Below are 18,525 nucleotides of genomic sequence, written 5' to 3'. Positions count from 1 at the left end.
CCCCCTCAGTCTTCTCTTCTCCAGACAAAACAAACCCAATGTTTTCAATCTTCCCTCATAGGTCATGTTTTCTAGATCTTTAATAATTTTTGTTGCTCTTCTCTGGACTATCTCCAGTTTGTCCACCGCTTTCCCTAAATGTGGCACTCAGAACTGAACAATACTTCAGCTGAAGCCTAATCAGTGCAGAGTAGGACAGAATAATTACTTCTCATGTCTTGCTTACAACACTGCTGCTGATACATCCCACATGAGTAGAGTTAAATATCTGGATATATGATTGGAGGATTGAAGCTGTTGTTTGTTGTGACACTGCAAGTGAAGATCATAAACAGACAAAAATAGGTATATTCAAGTACTAGGGTGTCATTCAGAAGGCAGAGATTACTCATGCTGGCATGTAGAAGGCTTGATTCTACATGCCAGCAGTAATCTTTTTTTGGTTTTTAATCTTTATTTTCACACAGACTACTTGTTGGTGGAACAATTGTTTTATTTTCTTAATATGTTATTGATTACAATAAACATGTCATTTGAGTCCCAAAAGAAGTCTTCCTAGTAATGTTTCAGCTTGAAAATTTTAATTTCTATGCTGTAGCTGTGCTGCTTGAATAGCTCCACATATCAGATAAGTAAGAACCAATCTTTCCAGTATTCTAAAGCTTAATGATGTGTATTAAGCATGATCAATCTTAGAGATGACACTTTTCCTGTGAAATGGGACAGGAAGAGTTGTATCTGCAAGGGTATTTGGAGTGGAGAAATAGAGCACAATTATTGCACTCAGTGGGTTTTTTATGCAGTTACGTTTTTTTTACCAATATGGCCTTTAATCGCACATATTTACACAGTACATACATGTCCAGGGGAAATGTAAGTTTAGAATTGCAGTCAAAAGGAAGCTACTGTCATGGGAATGTCTGCTCGTAGAAAAGGAATTTGAGGACCCTATAACCTCTATTACCACAGCTGTACTTCCTTCAATTCACTGTGCTAAACAATAATTTTTTTCATGCTCTGATTGATTGATAGTTGACAGCTATGAAACAAAGTATCCATGGAGGAGTTTGTTGCCTTGAATTTAAGAATGACAAGAAACCACACTTTGTCAATTTAAAGGGCAGTTTTTTCTTGTATACAATACCTCATTTAAATCCTTGACTCTGTTTTTTAAAAGAAGCTGTCATCCTGAGTTTATTACTTTAATAAATATTTAGATGCAAGATAAGCTCATATTTTATTTATGAAAATGGAACACTTTAAAGTATTTTTATTAGTTCTCTCAGCTCTATCAGATTCACTTGGAATATAAAAATGGTGCTGCAGTGTTTCTGGATGAGGAAACTGAAATTGCCATTTATCTTACAGAAGTGTTTCCTCTTTACTGTAATTTTTCAGCAAAGATGCTTCTCTCCTCACTTCCCCCACCCAGGGGACTACCTGGCTAGCAAATAACAGTTTTCAAAAAGACACTAGGGTTGGAATTTCTGACCCATGGTGCAACTCTGGAGCACATGGAAAGTAGAGCTGTGAGAGAGCTTCGTTCATTTTCCTTACATGTTTGAGGGACAGCAACTAAGTAATACTTTTCTTATTTTTAGTAATAAATATTACTCTGTTTATTTCTAAACACAAACTACTGTGCATTCTGTGGATGTTGGACAGAGTGCCTAGGATAAGGTCTTGTTTGTAGTGTAAATTATTAAAACTCACCTATCATTTTATATTTATCTAATTTTCCTGATGTAGAACTTCTCCACAAAGGAGTAACCTCAATAACTAATCTTGAAGGCTGGGTGGGGCACCCACTGGATCCAGTTGGCACCCTCTTCAGTAGCCTTATGGAAGCCTGCAGGGTGGATGATGAAAGCTTCCATGGCTTTTCAGACTTCACAGGTAAAACTGTTTCTAGTTTTATCTTATTTGTTTCTTGAGAAATTTTGAGCATTTTAATACTTTTCCTCTTCAAATTAACTTTAAGGAAACATTTGCTTCAGAGCAGAGCATTCCCTATGAAAACATGAGAGGCAGTGCTTGAAGTAAATATTTAATTAACTTTAACTAAAAACAACTTTAAACATTGCTGATAATTATTTCAAGCTTGAAGAATGCCTGTCTTTTATGCTGGAAATATCTATTTAACAAAACTTGTCTTCCTGCTTTGGATAAGTAAATACTAGATCCTAGTTCTAAGAAATTACTGGAAAAATCTAAAAATGATGGTATACCTAGTGTAATGCATGTTGTTTTACAAGGTAATCTTATAGAACTAACATATAATGAGTTATATCAGCAGTAGAAATGGGGAAAAAAAATTTTGGCAAATACTACATTTGCAGAAAAAAATGCATTTTTCTGTGCACATGGATTTGGGTTGAATTTCGCAAATAGTTTTGGCCAAAAAAAAACTCCAAAAAATTTTTTCAGAAAGGTTGATTGTGTTTCATTTTACACTTTCAAGATCAAGAGTTTAAACATTTCATTTTGAATCAACATTTCTGAAACACTTTTGTTTTTTCATTTGGGTGAGAAAAGTCTAAAAACAGTTTTAGGTTAAAAACTAAACCAATATTTGTGTGTGGATTTTTCAATTGAGCTACTTTTTCTTCAGTAAACTTCTAATCCTGCACTATATACTTCTGGAAAAACTTTAAATTTAGAAAGGTAAAAATACAGCAAATATGTTTAACAACAAATTATTTGCATGGTATGCTTTCTAGTAAAAATGGTCTCCCAAGAGCAGTATCCCTTCTCATTGCTACAGTTGTCTTTCCTATAGCTATTTGTCAAAATCTATTTTGTGTCTGATTTAGTTTGTAAGCTCTTTGGGGTAGGGACCATATTTTGTAATATGGTGTATCTATGAAGCGCCATGCAAGTCTTTGGTGCTATATAAGAAAACAACAAGCATGCTATAATATGAGAATGAAACGTTAAACAACTTTACACAAACATAATAATGCATTTATTTATAACTTTGTTCAATACTGAAATTTTGTATGTTACCCTTGCTAAGGAACAAGTTGTGTTTAAAGACATTCAGAAATATATTTACCATATCATAAATAATTGTTACATTTTTAAAAATTTATAAATATCTTCATCAATGATTTAGATACTGGCATAGAGAGTACACTTATAAAGTTTTTGCGAATGATACCAAGCTGGGAGGAGTTGCACATGCTTTGGAGATAGGATTAAAATTCAAAATGGTCTGGACAAACTGGAGAAATGGTCTGAAGTAAATAGGATGAAATTCAATAAGGACAAATGCAAAGCACTCCACTTAGGAAGGAATAATCAGTTACACATATACGAAATGGAAAATGACTGCCTAGAAGGAGTACTGCAGAAAAGGATCTGGGGATTATAGTGGATCACAAGCTAAATATGAGTCAACAGTGTAACACTGTTGTATAAAAAACAAACATCATTCTGGGATGCATTAGCAGGAGTTTTGTAAGCAAGACACAGGAAGTAATTTTTCCATTCTACTCCACACTGATGAGGCCTCAACTGGAGTATTATGTCCAATTCTGGGCACCACATTTCAGAAAAGATGTGGACAAATTGGAGAGCATCCAGAGAAGAGCAACAAAAATGATTAAAGGTCCAGAAAACATGACCTATGAGGGAAGATTGAAAAAATTGGGTTTGTTTAGTCTGGAAAAGAGAAATCAGAGAGGGGACGTAACAGTTTTCAAGTACATAAAAGGTTGTTATAAAGAGGAAGGAGAAGAATTGTTCTTCTTACCCTCTGAGGATAGGACAAGAATCAATGGGCTTAAACTGCAGCAAGGGTAGTTTAGGTTGGACACTAGGAAAAACTTCCTAACTGTCAGGGTGGTTAAGCACTGGACTAAATTGCCTAGGGAGATTGTGGAATCTCGGGAGATTTTTAAGAGCAGGTTAGACAAATACCTGTCAGGAATGGTCCAGATAATACTTAGTCCTGCAGTGAGTGCAGAGGACTTAGGGTGACCAGATAGCAAGTGTGAAAAATCAGGACACAAGGTGGGGGGTAATAGGAGCTCATATTTAAAAAAAAAAAAAAAAAAAAAAAAAAAAGCCCCAAATATCGGGACTGTCCCTATAAAATCGGGACATCTGGTCATCCTCAGGGGACTGGACTAGATGACCTTTTGAGGTCCCTTCCAGTGCTGTGATTCTATGACTCGCAAACAGATGGATGGTCAAAAAATCATTGACTGTGATCGTGCTAATGGATTTGCAAGGACAGACCCTACATGGATTCCTGCTAACTTCAGTGGAAATCTGTGAAGATGTAAGGGTCCTCTCCTTACCAGCCCTTTGCAGGATCAGGGCTTGGGTAGTTACTGAATGAGGTGAAAACAAAGACATTCAAAGTGCAAGCTGATATTTCCGCCTTATGAACACAAAGTTGGGACAGTTGCTATTTTTCATAATCGCTATCACTTGAGTATAAAATCTCTCATTCTTACCTGAGTTTCCTGGCTTTTAGTTACTGCAACCTTAATCTGTTTTCTGTCTAGATGTGTGGCTCTATTTTTCAATGACAGTTGCATGCATTTCTGTCCTAAAGAATTGAATGGAAGTCCCTATTGATTTACAATAGGGCAGTATTCTTTTATCTTAACCTTTAAAAAGATGTTTGAAAACAGATTGTTACCAAAACTGAAGAGTGATTTTTAGTGGCATCTTTCAAAGTTAATACAGTAATTCACTTTTTAAAAATAATTAATTAAAATAACAGATAAAAGAAATATTTGAATGTGAGATTGCAAACCAATTATTGATGAAAATTGTTTGTGATGTATTATTTGTTTTGTAACCCTTTACAGAGAACATGGGGCAGTGCAAATCTCTGGAGTACCAGCACCTGCCTTCACACAAATTCTTAGAAGAAGGGGAATCTTACCTTACACTAGCTGTGGAAGTAGCATTGATAGGTCTGGGGCAGCAGCGAATAATGCCAGATGGCTTGTATGCACAAGAGAAGGTTTGTCGAAATGAGGAGCAGCTCGTTTCTAAGCTACAGGAAATTGAATTGGATGATACACTGGTGAAGATCTTTCGAAAGCAAGCAGTCTTCCTATTAGAAGGTATCTTGAAATAGATGTTCAACTTTTGTCATTTAAAAAAAAAAAAAGTATTCCTGTGGGAGTTGACTTGTTTACTAATTTTAAGATTTTTTTTTTAGAAGTATAATCACTCCAGTTAAAGATCTTTCAGGTCTCTAATCATGGCAATATTTTGAAGTACATTAGAATTTATCATTGGAAAGATAAAGCATCTTGCTGACCTATGGTCCCTTGCTTTTCATTTTTATTGTATTTATGCTTCAAATTAAATTTTAAGTTATTCATAGTTTTGGTGTCCTAATGATTCAGTTCAGGCTCACAATTGATAAATAATGGTATCAATTGTTCTCTGGTAGCAAGATTCTAAATATGTCACTTGCAGTCTGACAAAATACTGATAGCCTCGTAAATGAACAAGGGTTTTATCCTTGTCCAAGACTAAATAGCTCAAAAGTTTCATTTGAGACCATTGGTGCAGAAACTGAATATTGCACATTGTGGATATAGTGCCTAGTCAAACACAAAAAGTGTTAGTATTTAGGGCTTGATTTTGAAAAATAACCTCTGATTTTTTTGCGACTGAAATTTTGTGGAGAACTGGCCACTGAGCCGGGGAGCAGGCGGTGCCGGGATGGGGCAGGGGCAGATACCTGTCAGTCTCCAGCACTCGGGCCGTGCAAGCAGCTTCTTCACCTCGGAGTCTTCCCTGCTTGCCCGGGGGCCGCCACTCCTCTCAAGCTCCCCGGCTGCTGCCACTGCTGCCACCCGGGAGGATGCAGGTGGGAGCGCTGCTGCAGAGGAGAGACACAAGGGTCCGAGCTAAGCTGGGGCCCCGCACCTGCCAGCCGAGAGCAGCAGGAACCAGGCACCTCTCTGGGGGAGCTGGGCAGCCTGAGCTCAGCGAGGTGGCAGCCTCTGCGGCAGCAGGGACATGCAGGTAGCGTAGCCCACCATGGGGAAGGAGAGGCTGCGCTGCTCCTGCTGTTTCTTGCCTACAGCCATCCTTCTCCTGCACCTGGGAGCTGCGGAACCCGGGTGCGGTGAGGGGAGCTGGGAGGCGCGCCTGCCCGGGCTGCGGCCTGGCGCCATCCGCCCCACCCCGGGGACTCCTGCAGCGGATGCATGTGAGCGGCAGCCCCTGTGCCCCCCCCACCTCCCCCCTCGCCGCGCTCGGATTCTGCAGCTCCCAAGAGAGTGAGCCGCCACTGCCACTGCCCCTCCCAGAGCAGGCTCAGGGCCCTGTGCCCCGGCAGCGGCGGCTCACATTCCCGGGAGCCACAGAGCCCGAGTGCGACGAGGGGAGAGCTGGGGGGTGCACAGGGGCTGCCGCCCACATGCTGCAGCCTGCAGGAGCCCTGGGGGGTTCGGTGCAGGGTCACAGCCTGGGCAGGAGAGGCGGGAAGTCTGGCTACTCCCCGCTAGTGGCTCTGCCGCCTTTGCATGGCTGCTGCCCCCTCTGTGCCTCGCCGGCTCCTCCATGGCTGGGGCTCGCCACCCCCATACGCTGACACTTTGGCTCTCTGGTCCTCCTGAAGGTGGCTCCTCCCTGCTGAGCCAGGACACTGCTTTTTGGCACCCCCAACCACTTGGCACCCTAGGCGACCGCCTAGTGGTTGCACCAGCCGTGCTAGCTACCTGTGCTGAGGCAGGACCAAGTAATCCTAAACTATCCCTGACCGATGTTTGTCCAACCTATTGTTAAAAACCTGATGGGTATTCCACAACCTTCCTTGGAAGCGTATTCCAGCACTTAATCACCCTTAGCCCTGGTCTACACTGGGGGAGAGGCTGATCTAAGTTACGCAACTTCAGCTATGTGAATAACGTAGCTGAAGTCAACGTACTTAGATGGACTTACCACGGTGTCTTCACCGCTGCGAATCGACTGCTGCCGCTGCCCCGTCGACTCTGCTTGCGTCTCTCACGGTGCTGGAGTACAGAAGTCAACGGCAGAGTGCTCGGGGGTTGATTTATGGAGTCTAGACTAGATGCCATAAATCGATCAATCGCTACGCGCCGATCCAGCGGGTAGTGAAGACATACCCTTATAGTTAGAAAGTTTTTCCTAGTATCTAACCCTAATCACCCTTGCTGCACATCAAGCCCATTAATTCTTGTCCTGCCTTCAGTGGACATGGAGAACAACTGATCAGCACTTTTTATAATAGACCTTAACATATTTGAAGTCTATTATCAGGTCTCCCCTCAGTCTTCTTTTCTCAAGACTAAATATGCCAAGTTTTTTAACCTTTCCTCGTAAGTCGGGTTTTCTAAACCTTTTATCATTTTTGTTGCTCTCCTCTGGGCTCTCTCCAACTTGTCCACATGTTTCCTAAATTGTGGTGCCCAGAACTGGGCACAGTACTCCAGCTAAGGTTTCACCAGTGCCAAACACAGCAGGGCAATTGCCTCCCATATCTTACAGACAACGCTCCTGTTAATATTTCCAAGACTGATTGGCCTTTTTGCAACTGCATTGCAGCATTGACTCATTCAATTAATTATGATCCACTGTAATGCCCAGACCCTCTTCAGCAGGACTACCACCAACCTACTTATTCCCCATTCTGTGGTTGTGCAATTGATTTTTTTCTAAGCATAAATTACTACACTTATCTTTATTGAATTTCATCTTGTTGATTTCAGATCAGTTCTCCATTTTGAATTCTAATTCTGTCCTCCAAAGTAGTGGCAACCCCTCCCAGATGGGTGTCATCTGCAGATTTTGTAAGCCTAGTCTCTGCTCCATTATCCAAGTAATTAATGAAAATATTGAATAATACTAGATCCAAGACTAACACCTGCAGAACCTCACTAGATCAGTGCTCCCAGTTTGGCAGCAAATCATTGATAAGTATTCTGAATATGATCTTTGAACCAGTTGTGCCCCCTCCCCCGCCCCCTTATAGTAATTTCATCTAGACTGCATTTCCTTTAGTTTGCATATGAGGATGTCGTATAGGACTGTATCAAAAGCCTTTCTAAAATTTAGGTATCATGTGTACTGCTTTCCCCCATCCACTAGAACAGTAATTCTGTCAAAGAAAGAAATTAGGTTGGTTTGGTATGACTTGTTATAGACAAATCCATGCTGGCTATTCCTTATTACCCTATTACCCTAGGTGCTTACATATTGATTGTTGAATAATTGAGGAGTCGTAGGATTGGTGTGAACATTCTGTGTTTGCATGAGGATCCGGTGATTAAAGTTGAACAGAATTTTTTGGATGAAATTTTTTAACAGCAAAATGTAGGTTTGAGTAGAAAACATTTTATGAATTTGTATCTAATTGGTTGCTTTGTTTTTTGTTAGAAAATACCCTATACGTTTTGATAAATAAAGATTTCAGCTTCTCATTTGAATTTTAATTCAATTTTTAAAAAGGTTAAAAAAAACCAACCCTCAGTGTGATGAAGTGTTTCATTTTGGTCAGCCCAAACTTTTTTGTTCAACCTGAAACACAATTTTTTTTTAATTTCTCGGTTTGTTTAGTAAACCAAAAGATCTGTTGTTCTCGTAGCTCTACTGGTGATGGCTATTGGGGGGGAAAGGCTGAGGGCTGAATATTTAAATCTGGGTGCTAAATTCACTGCCTCAGAGCAATGAGAAGCTTTTCATGCATACAGTAAGCAAGTATGTCTCCTGAAAAATACTTTGAATGAAAGATTACACATGAGAATCCAGAGCAATACGCTATTCCTCCTGAGGCTGCACAACATCCCAGTCTCTGACAAGCCAGAAGAGCCAGAATTATTGCTGGTACTGGAATCGTCTCTCCCCTCCTCATCCCATATGGTGGTGGAACTGCAGGGCTACTGGCTGGCCCGTGGATGTAGTAACAGGAGGTCTGCCAGGATCTGGGGTAGACATGGTTCTGTACTTCCTGTACCACCTTCCCTTAGCTGGGACTCTTTGAACAGTGGCAGTACACTATTTACATAGTACTGGGACCTTTTGGGAAAGAATGGCTTCTCAAGCTTTCCCTGGGGTCTGTTACACACTTCTGTGAATGAAAGGATAGGCTTTCAGATCATTGTTTCTTGTCATGATTAATGAGCGCAATAAGCAAGTGGTCATAGCAGGAAATCTGTAGAGGTTAAATGAGTAGCAATATGCTTGTCTAGTACACAGTTACAAGGAGTGGGTAAGGAGCTCTTGCATTGTTGTGTGCTGAGAAATCCTGACTGCAAAGATTTCAGTACATTCAAACAATTTAGGCACAACCAGTGTCAACAAATAAAGAAGAACTGCAGTGATTTAAGATTATAATCACATCAGTGGTGTTTAGTGCGTCTTTCTTCATAATTAGGTGTAACAAAAAGAGTTAGTAATGCAATATGAAGATGACCTTTTGCATGTTTAACATAGATTAATTCACACTGTATGTAGCTACCATTTAAATGCGTGGAAAAGCAGGAGACTAAAAGTTGTTGCAAGGTATATTCTATTTTAATTTTTTGCTTAATTTAACTGCAAGTCTTCAATATGCTGAGGCTTCTGATTTTTATCATGAGTCTTGTGATATTTGGCATAAGTCAACTGGAAACTGATCTTTTGGGGGCTCAATGTAAAATGTGTCCCAATCTGCTCTTGATGGTGCTTGAGAAGTATTAAAAGATGTTTAAACAAAATGTGAACAGTAACTTCTTCTTCCTCTTGCTGACTGCCATTCTGATATTGGGGAGGCCCCATTCTCAGTGTGAAAAAGGTACTTTTCTGTAAAATGGTTACTGCCTAAAGTAGCCTCACTTAAACTGCAGATTTTAATTATAAACTTTGGGAAAAGAATTTTAAATTCATCTATAAATTTAGAAGAGTTATGTAACCCATGGACTGTCTGAATCCTACAATAAGCCCAACAGGATGCCTCTTTTTATGTTTTTATTTAGCACGGACAATGCAAGAGTTTAAATCTGATCATTTATAAGGCCCTCACCCTATCATGACTATTTGAATGTTTTCTCTTTGTGTTAGACATTTTTCTTTCTGGGCACATTAACAATTTATAATTGAAACACTTTTTTGCACCTTAAAAAAAAAATAGTGGTGTTTGTTTGACAATGTGTAAATTCTGTCATCCTCTCTCTCTCTCTCTCACAGCTGGACCGTATAGTGGCTTAGGCGAAATCATCCATCGAGAGAGTGTTCCAATGCACACATTTGCCAAGTATCTCTTCACCTCTCTCCTACCTCATGATGCTGAATTGGCATACAAAACTGCACTGAGAGCCATGCGGTATGTATTCAGACCTCATCTAGAAAGAGAAAAACAAAAATCCAAGTCAGAAAAAATTGCTGTAAATTGAATAACCCCAAAGAAGGAAGGCTTGATTGAAGGCAGGGAGTCAGACCTGTGTTCTGTTACATGTTAATCTCTGTGCCTCAATTTCTTCATCTGTAAAAGCAATTAATATGTGCAGTTATTACCCCTTACCTCAGAGGTGTTGGGTAAAATCATTTATTTGTAAATTGCATTGAAATCCCCACTCTTGCTGCAGCGTTGCAGCCACAAAATCATCTTTAAAAAAATGACCACAGTGACTACTGCAATCATGCTCTCCCTCTTGTTAATCTGGATGCTGTGTGAAAGGTAGTTGCGGGGGTCATGGCTCCAACAGCTCAAAGTTACTTTACCATTGAAGGTGGCAGGTCTCAGGACCTTCTTCTGTCTAGTCTGTTCTGCAGGACAGTTTATTCCCCAAACCCTTTATTATTTTACAAATTCACTTTATGGAGTTGATTTTAAAACACATTTTTTAAAATAACGGTCTCTGCTGCTGTGTAGTTCAGACCAGTTTTCTTTTTTTTTTTTTTTTTGCTTCATTACCAAGCAATCTTGTACAGATCCAGATTGAAGATAGGAATGAGATTGGAATTAAATTGGATGTCAGGCCGCTAAAAATATCTGAAGGACTGGTATCCAAGTTGCTCTCTGTATTTGGGAGAAAGGGCATGCCTAAGGAAGTGCTCAGTTTGCATTGGCTTTACCTCTCAGGGCAGCTGAGAGTATGAATGGCTAAATTCATATTCTCCATTCTGAGTACAGTGAAGGCACTGGCCCCATCTGGATTACCATGGATCCAATACTACCTAGAAGTTCAAGGAACTGGCTACTAGAAGTGAAACCTGTGAAGAAATTTAAGTACTAGTTCTTACATGTAGAATCTGTAAGGATACAATTCTCAGGTCATAAAGGTATAACTATAAAGGTTATGCTCCTGGTCTCTGGATCCAAGATGGTGAGAATTGGTTGCATCAAGTTGAAGGCCACAAAATCTGAAGGAGTAATAATGTGTCATTCCAGCAACATGCACAACTGGTCAAATACGTAGAGAGATTTGACAATAAATAATTGCTTGCTGAAACTAGTTCCAGAGCACACAACAAGAGAGGATACTCTTGATTTAGTCCCAAGCAATACATATGAGTCGGTTCCAGAAGTAAAACAAAGCTGGAAGGCAAGCAAAAAAGTGTATTGGTGACAAGCTGCAATAATTTACTTTAGCCAAAAGGATGTTCTTCAAAATGTAGAAGTAGAAAGGAAAACGAACTAGGACAGGTAAGTCTAGGTTGGGGATTGGAAGGTCTCAGAAATTGCTGAACAAATTGCCAGACACAAACAGATTCATTCTTAATTGTCATTAAATTTCATTCTTCATTTGTAAGCCCTTCAGGGTAGGGACTGTCTCTTCTTGTTTGGACAATGCCTAGTACACTAGGGCCATGACTCTAATTGCGGGTCTCTGGATGTTACTACAACACAAACACTTCAAACTTCTGATTACTATTAAAGTCTGCAAAAGAACCACTAGGAATGTAATCGATCATAAGTTTTTTGTCTAGGTAAAGTACTCTGGTACTTCACTTAAAAAAAATAAAAAAATAAAAAAAAATAAAAGACAGATTCTGGGGGGCAATATGATGGGATCCCAATGTGCCTGTCCTTTTTTGCTTCCACAGACTGCTCTGCAGCCTTCCTTTTAGTAGGTACCACCATGCAGCTTTTTTACAGTGTTTCACTCCACCACCTTTTAAACATACTAGTGCAGTTACAGTATTTACATTCCCCCACTCTACTATCTCTCCTCCACTGGGTGGAGGAAGGTGTCTCCTCCCAGAGAACTCCCTTTCATCAGGCCCTGTGAGCCATTTTTTAATTTTCTTTTCCCCATCTCCTTCTTCTTCCCCCTTGAACTTTCTTCCTGTGCTCTTTATCCATGGGCTAATTAGGTCATTTATTATCCAGCCCCAGTCTAGTCTGGTAATGGAGAACTCCCCTCCTTAATCAGGGACTCTCTGGGACCTGATTGGTTAAACAATGACCAGAGTGCTGGTTCAGTCGCTGATTCTCAGGCAGTAATGGTCTTTAATTTCCAGAGAACCTTACCAGGCTGTACCATGTTAACCAGTTAGTGCAGTTAAAGACAGACCTATAAAATTAAAATGAGCTCAGTTAAGAAGGGACAAGCCAGCAGAACTTTGCAAAAGAAAATCACTTTTTGTATTTGATTTCCTTGCAGCTGTCAAATAAATAGAAAAAAAGAACCCGTTGATATTAATATATTTGGACTATCAAAAAGTGTTTGACAGAGTCCCTCACAAGATGTTAACGAAGCTAAGTGGGCAAAAGATGAAATGTGAAACTTCTGCCATAGATTAGAAACTGGCCAAGAGAGAGAACTGAATATGATTAATTGGTCAGTTTTTAACATTAAATGAAGATAATAGTGGGTTGCCTAAGAACTCATACTAGGATTGGTGCTTACCATATTTTACAATGATCTGGAGAAAGGGGCGAACTGTGAATTGGCAAGAATTGCAGATTACACAAATTTAGGTTAAAGAAGCCAGGAATGACAGGAGCTATAGATAAACTTGATGTCTGCTTAACTCCTGACAAATGAAATCAGTGTATTAGAGTAACCATTTGAATTATTTATACCCAGTTCTGAGTTCTAAACTAAGGCCTGGTCTACATTAGAGTTAGGTTGATGTAAGCTGCCTTAATCATTGTAATTGTCTGTGTACACACCACAGCCTTGCTCCCACTGATGTAAGTGCTTTGCTACACTGACATCATAACTCCACCTCCACAAGAGGTGTAGGCTTATGTGGGTGTAGTTACTGTAACAGTGTCTGTGTAGATACTGCATTACTTACATTGGCTGTTGGCTGTCATTCTTGTCAATTTCACAGCTCCGTGACAAGAAAGCCTGGTGCCAGTGATTGGCTCCAGCTAGAGTCTGGCTGCCCCTCGTCCTGACTCCCCCCTCTCAGCTGGGCTGCTGCCCGTGCTCCCCACTGGGAACCCTGCTGCCCCTAGACTCTCCGCTTCCAGCCTGGCTGCTGCCTGGGCTTCCCACTTCTAGCTCCCCTCTCAGGAAGGCGAGAAGCCCAGGCATCTGTCCCCTGCTCCTGGTGGGGAGCTGCACAGAGCTAAGAGCCCTGGCTTTCAGTCCCCACACTGCCCCTCTTCAGTCAGTTGAAGCGCTCCTGGTGAGGCCGTGCACCTCTGACAGAAGTAGCGTGAAAGTCAGCCACCATAGTAATTACTGTTCATAGAGTAGACCTGCCCCAAGTATTTGCTGGAGGGGGGAATATGGATGCCTTTGTGCACCAATCAGTGAAATCTAACAATGTGCAATAGTAGTAGAAAACTAAACAAGCTGCTTGGCTATAGTAAGAAAGGGATAGAGTTTAATACTGAAAATATTATGTCGTTATTGTGTGAATCAGTAGTGAGTCCTTAGTTTGCATACTGCGTTCAGTTCTGGTCACAGCATTTAAAAATACTTGTGAGCACTGCTGTATGCACACGTGTGTGCATGCATTTGAGAATACACTCCTGAGTGCTTGACTCTACAACTCTTAAATATTTTTGGATGTAGTAGCTATATAGTTTGCAGATGAGATGGGATGTGGGGGAAGTGACCTGTCAGAGGTATATAAAATAGGAAATGGTTTACTCCCTAGTAAACAGAGAGCTCCTACTTTTATTTTATTTATTCTTAAATAGAGCAAAAGGCACACAAGGAAATTCAAAAGCATCAATTTAAAATAGGTAAAACAGGATACTTTTGTTTTTATACAATGCACAATTAATCTTATGGAGCTCATGGCCACAAGATATATTGAAATTAAGCTCTTTGCAAAATTCCAGAAAACCCTAGACGTTTTGTGTAAATTTTTTACATAGGTAAATTTCATGTAATTAATAAAATAAGAGATATAAGCCCTCAAGTTTTTGAACATTAGGAATAGCCATACTAGGTCTGTCCATGATGGGTCCGTCCATCAATGGTCCGTCTGGATTAATATTTTTTTTTCTGATGCTTCAGAGGGAAAAAACAGAACAGGGCAGGTTTCAAGTGATCCGTCCACTGTCGTCCAGTCTCAGCTTCTGATAGTTGGGGTTTAGGGACACCTGGAGCATGAGGTTAACAGCCATTGATGAACCTATCCTCCATCTAATTTTTTTTTCTAACGCAATTATATTTTTGGCCTTCTGCATTTCCTGGCAACGAGTTCCACAGGTTGATTGTGCATTGTGTGAAGAAGTACTTTCCTCTGTTTTAAACCTGCTGCCTATTAATTTCATTGGGTGTCCCTTAGTTCTTGTGTTATGTGAATGGGTAAATAGTGCTTCCCTATTCACAAATGGTGTGGAGAAAGTGATTTTATACACCTGTCATGTCCCCTCTTAGTCATCTCTTTTAAGATGAGCAGTTTGTCTTCTTTTTAATCTCTCCTCAGATGGAAGCTGTTCCATACCCCTGATCATTCTTGTTGCTCTTTTCTGTACCTTTCCAATTCCTTTTTTTGAGATGAGGTGACCAGAACTGCACACAGTATTCAAGGTGTGGGCGTACTATGGTTTTATATAGTGGCATTATAATATTTACTGTCTTTTATTGTCTGTCCTTTTCCTAAGGGTTCCTAACATAGTTAGCTTTTTTTGACTGATGCTGCACATTAAGCAGATATTTTCAGAGATCTATCCATAATGATCCAAGATCTTTCTTGAATGTTAACAGCTAATTTAGATCCCATCATTATGTATATATAGTTGAGGTTATGTTTTCTAATGTGCATTACTTATCAACATTGAATTTCACCTGCCGTTTTGTTGTCCAGTCATCCAGTTCTGTCAGAACCCTTTGTAACTCTTTTTGCAGTCAGCTTTGGTCTTAACTGTCTTGAGTAATTTTTTTATCATCTCCCAAATTTTGCCACCCCACTGTTCACCCTCTTTTCCAGGTCATTTATGAACATGTTGAACATCACAGGTCCAGTACAGATCCTGGGGGACACTGCTATTTACCTTTCTCCACTTCAAAAACTGACCATTTACTCCTACCCTTTGTTTCCTATCTTTTAATCAGTTGTTGATTAATGAGTGGACCTTCCTTGTTATTCCATGACTGCTTATTTTGCTTAAGAGCCTTTAGTGTGGAACCTTGTCAAAGGCTTTCAGAAAAGTCCAAATATACTATATCAACTGGATCACCGTTGTCCATGTTCTTGTTGATGCGCTCAAAGATTTCTAATAGATTGGTGAGGCATTTACAAAAGCCATGTTGACTCTTCCTCAACATATCATGTTTATCAGTCTGATCATTTTCTTTACAATGGTTTCAACCAATTTTCCTGGTACCGAAGCTAAGTTTACTGGCCTGTTAGTTGCCAGAATCATCTTTGGAGCCTTTCTAAAAAATAAGTGTTAAATTAAATCTGGTACAAAGTCTGATTTAAACGATAGGTTACATACCATAGTTAGTAGTTTTGCAGTTTCCTTCAGAACTCTTGGGTAAATACCATCTGGTCTTGCTGACTTATTACTGTTTGTTTATCTGGGCATAAATCAACCACTAATGGCCTAGGATTTAAGATGCCCCAAGAGAAAGTTTAGGAGACTAGACCAGTTGGGTTGCAAGTCTGCTTCTGTTGCTGCTCTGTCACTTTATACAGTGAGCTATCAAGCAGTGATTGCCAGGAATCGCTTTTACGCCTGAGGTTAAGTTGTTCCCTTCATGGACTCCCTGCCTGACGAGAAAAGCAAAGAGCTAAAGCCCATCATGGAGGGCCAGAATATATCTCAACACAAGCGGAGTACAATGTATTCAACACTTCAGCAAGATCAGTGTCAACAGCTGTAACACATTATCTTTCTGAGTAAGGACCTTGGACTTTCCCCAGAAGCCCAAGTCATGGCTGAAAGCTTGATTTTTGAAGATATTGACCTTTTCAGATGGAAAAACAGATACAATACTGGAGAGATTCAGGAAGACCAAATTGACAGCCAAATTCTTGGTGATCCAATCACCCTTCAGCATGAGAGATCCTTTAAGTCTGAGAGGTAATTCCTTCCTGCTCAACTACCACCTCACTATGAACAATACTAAAAAGGTCCTCTCATTCAGTTACATGTGGATAAGCATTGCAGGAGCTGTCAGCATGGCAGAGCCTGTTCTCATTAACTCATCTGGCTCCACCTGCAGAGGCTGATGGAAAAGTTCTGCCCTCCACTCTTAGTTATCCTCTTCTCCTTTTGATGCCTGGCTTTATTAGTAGTACAGTAGAACCTCAGAGTTATGAATTGACCAGTCAACCACACACCTCATTTGGAACAGGAAGTATACAATCGGGCAGGAGTAGAGACCAAAAAAAAACGCAAATATAGGACAGTATTGTGTTAAATGTAAACTACTTAAAAAAGAGAGAGCAGCATTTTGTTCTTCATAGTAAAGTTTGAAAGCTGTATTAAGTCAACATTCAGTTGTAAACTTTCAAAAGAGCAACCATAATGTTTTGTACAGAGTTACGAACGATCTCCATTCCCGAGGTGTTTGTAACTCTGAGGTTCTACTGTAGTAGTATTGTTACAGTGTGGATTAGAGATGTGTCTTGAGAATAATAGAGGCTATGTGATCCAGTCACACCCAGCTCTGTCTCTGACTGCATTCTTCATCACTTTTCAGGAATTCCTTTAATGAGAACATTCCAAGACATGGTATATTTCTCTCTCTGATCAACCTAGAAGCTAAGGAAGCACCTCAGTGATATGAGGGAAAATATTTCCAACTCCTGATACAAACCCAAAGAGAGAAGATTATTTTATGTTAACTTGAGAAAAACAAGTATACTTAGTTGAAGATTTAAGTTTTATATGATGATGCCATGGCTATGACTCCTTCTGTAAAGCAGAAGAGCTAGTTGACTAGCAGATAGCCTATAGCCTATTCCATTCAATTTCAGATTACATTCATGACAAGGATGAAGATATTTCTTAACCTTGAAATCTTTAAAGCTGCTACATAGAATTCAAGTTGCACCTTCATGCAACGCTGTTCTCAGTTTAGGAGAGCAGCGTTATTCAGGAGAGCTGTGCTTCATTATTCACGAAAGCTGGTATTTTCAATGGAGTCTTAAGTACTTAGCCACACCATCTAGAGACAGGGCTACTGGTCGGTCCCCCATGCACAAAAGTCTTCACAGTCTATTCTAGATAGAAAGAGTTACTTGCCTGTAACTGGAGTTCTTGGTATCCTGCCTCTGCATATTTACAATCACCCACTCCTCCATTTTCTTGCATTCGCCTTTAGTATACTGAACGGGCAGAAAGGAATGGAGGGGAGTTGGAGCTGATGTCCCTTCTATATACTTGGGTCTGCATGGGGACTGTATGTGCTACCCTCAACAGCCACTGCTCTCTAGATCGTTTCTCAGTTTGCAGCACCAAGCTACATAGCGTGAGAATGTGGATCTGCAGAGGCAATCTACTTGGAGAACTCAAACTGCAGTGAGTTAATCTTCTTTTAGCACACTTTCTTTATCAAAGGGCACTATGAACTTTGTTTGGACTTCATTGGGTTTTCTGTGCGTAGTGAGGGCAGAATTTGGACCCAAATTAAGAATGGATTTTTTTGTGTGGATTTTAGGAGGAGTCTTGTTTAGGTCATGTTTAATCAGAAGGCAGCTTCAGCTGAAATCTTGTTAAATAATTCATTGCTTCTTAAAAATGAGATTTGAAAAAGTAAAGAATAATAAATATGCTTGACTAGATCTAATTGAGGCCTTCAGATCTGCTGCAGTTTTGACTTTTACTCTGATGTTTTATAATCCATCAAAAATAACGTGTGTGAGCAGACAGTTCACCTTTTTACATTGGGATTGCAGAAGGGTCTGGAAGCTAGGTGGTGGTGGTGAAGGATAAAGTGATCACTACAAGATTTCACAAACGCTGTGTGTTTCATGCTCTTTGTCTGGTTTGTCATTCATAACCTATTATTCAGTTCTACATTTTCTGCATGTAACAGTTGGAAGTACTCTTGTGTACCCAAATCATTTTCCCTCCTCTCTTTCCTCCCTCTTACCTGACAAAATTTACTAACTGAAGAGTGAGAGTGAGAGATGCCATTTTCCATTCTTCAAGACTCTTGAAGTTGCTCTTGTATGTTTTAG

General features: G+C 40.1%; 1 protein-coding gene across 3 annotated transcripts in view; it reads left to right on the top strand.

Annotated features, from left to right (window-relative positions):
* Positions 1-18,525, top strand: part of ZSWIM6 (zinc finger SWIM-type containing 6) — a 166,874-nt gene that overhangs the window by 134,268 nt on the left and 14,081 nt on the right. For all 3 annotated transcript variants that reach the window (XM_030566876.1, XM_030566877.1, XM_030566878.1), the window contains exons 8-10: positions 1,750-1,896; positions 4,824-5,084; positions 10,165-10,300. In XM_030566876.1, coding sequence (XP_030422736.1) covers positions 1,750-1,896; positions 4,824-5,084; positions 10,165-10,300 — 544 coding nt within the window. The remainder of the gene's footprint in view (positions 1-1,749; positions 1,897-4,823; positions 5,085-10,164; positions 10,301-18,525) is intronic.

Source organism: Gopherus evgoodei, chromosome 6 (genome assembly GCF_007399415.2).
Source record: "Gopherus evgoodei ecotype Sinaloan lineage chromosome 6, rGopEvg1_v1.p, whole genome shotgun sequence".
Classification (NCBI taxonomy): Eukaryota; Metazoa; Chordata; order Testudines; family Testudinidae; genus Gopherus; species Gopherus evgoodei.
This window is presented reverse-complemented; position numbering and strand designations above follow the sequence as displayed.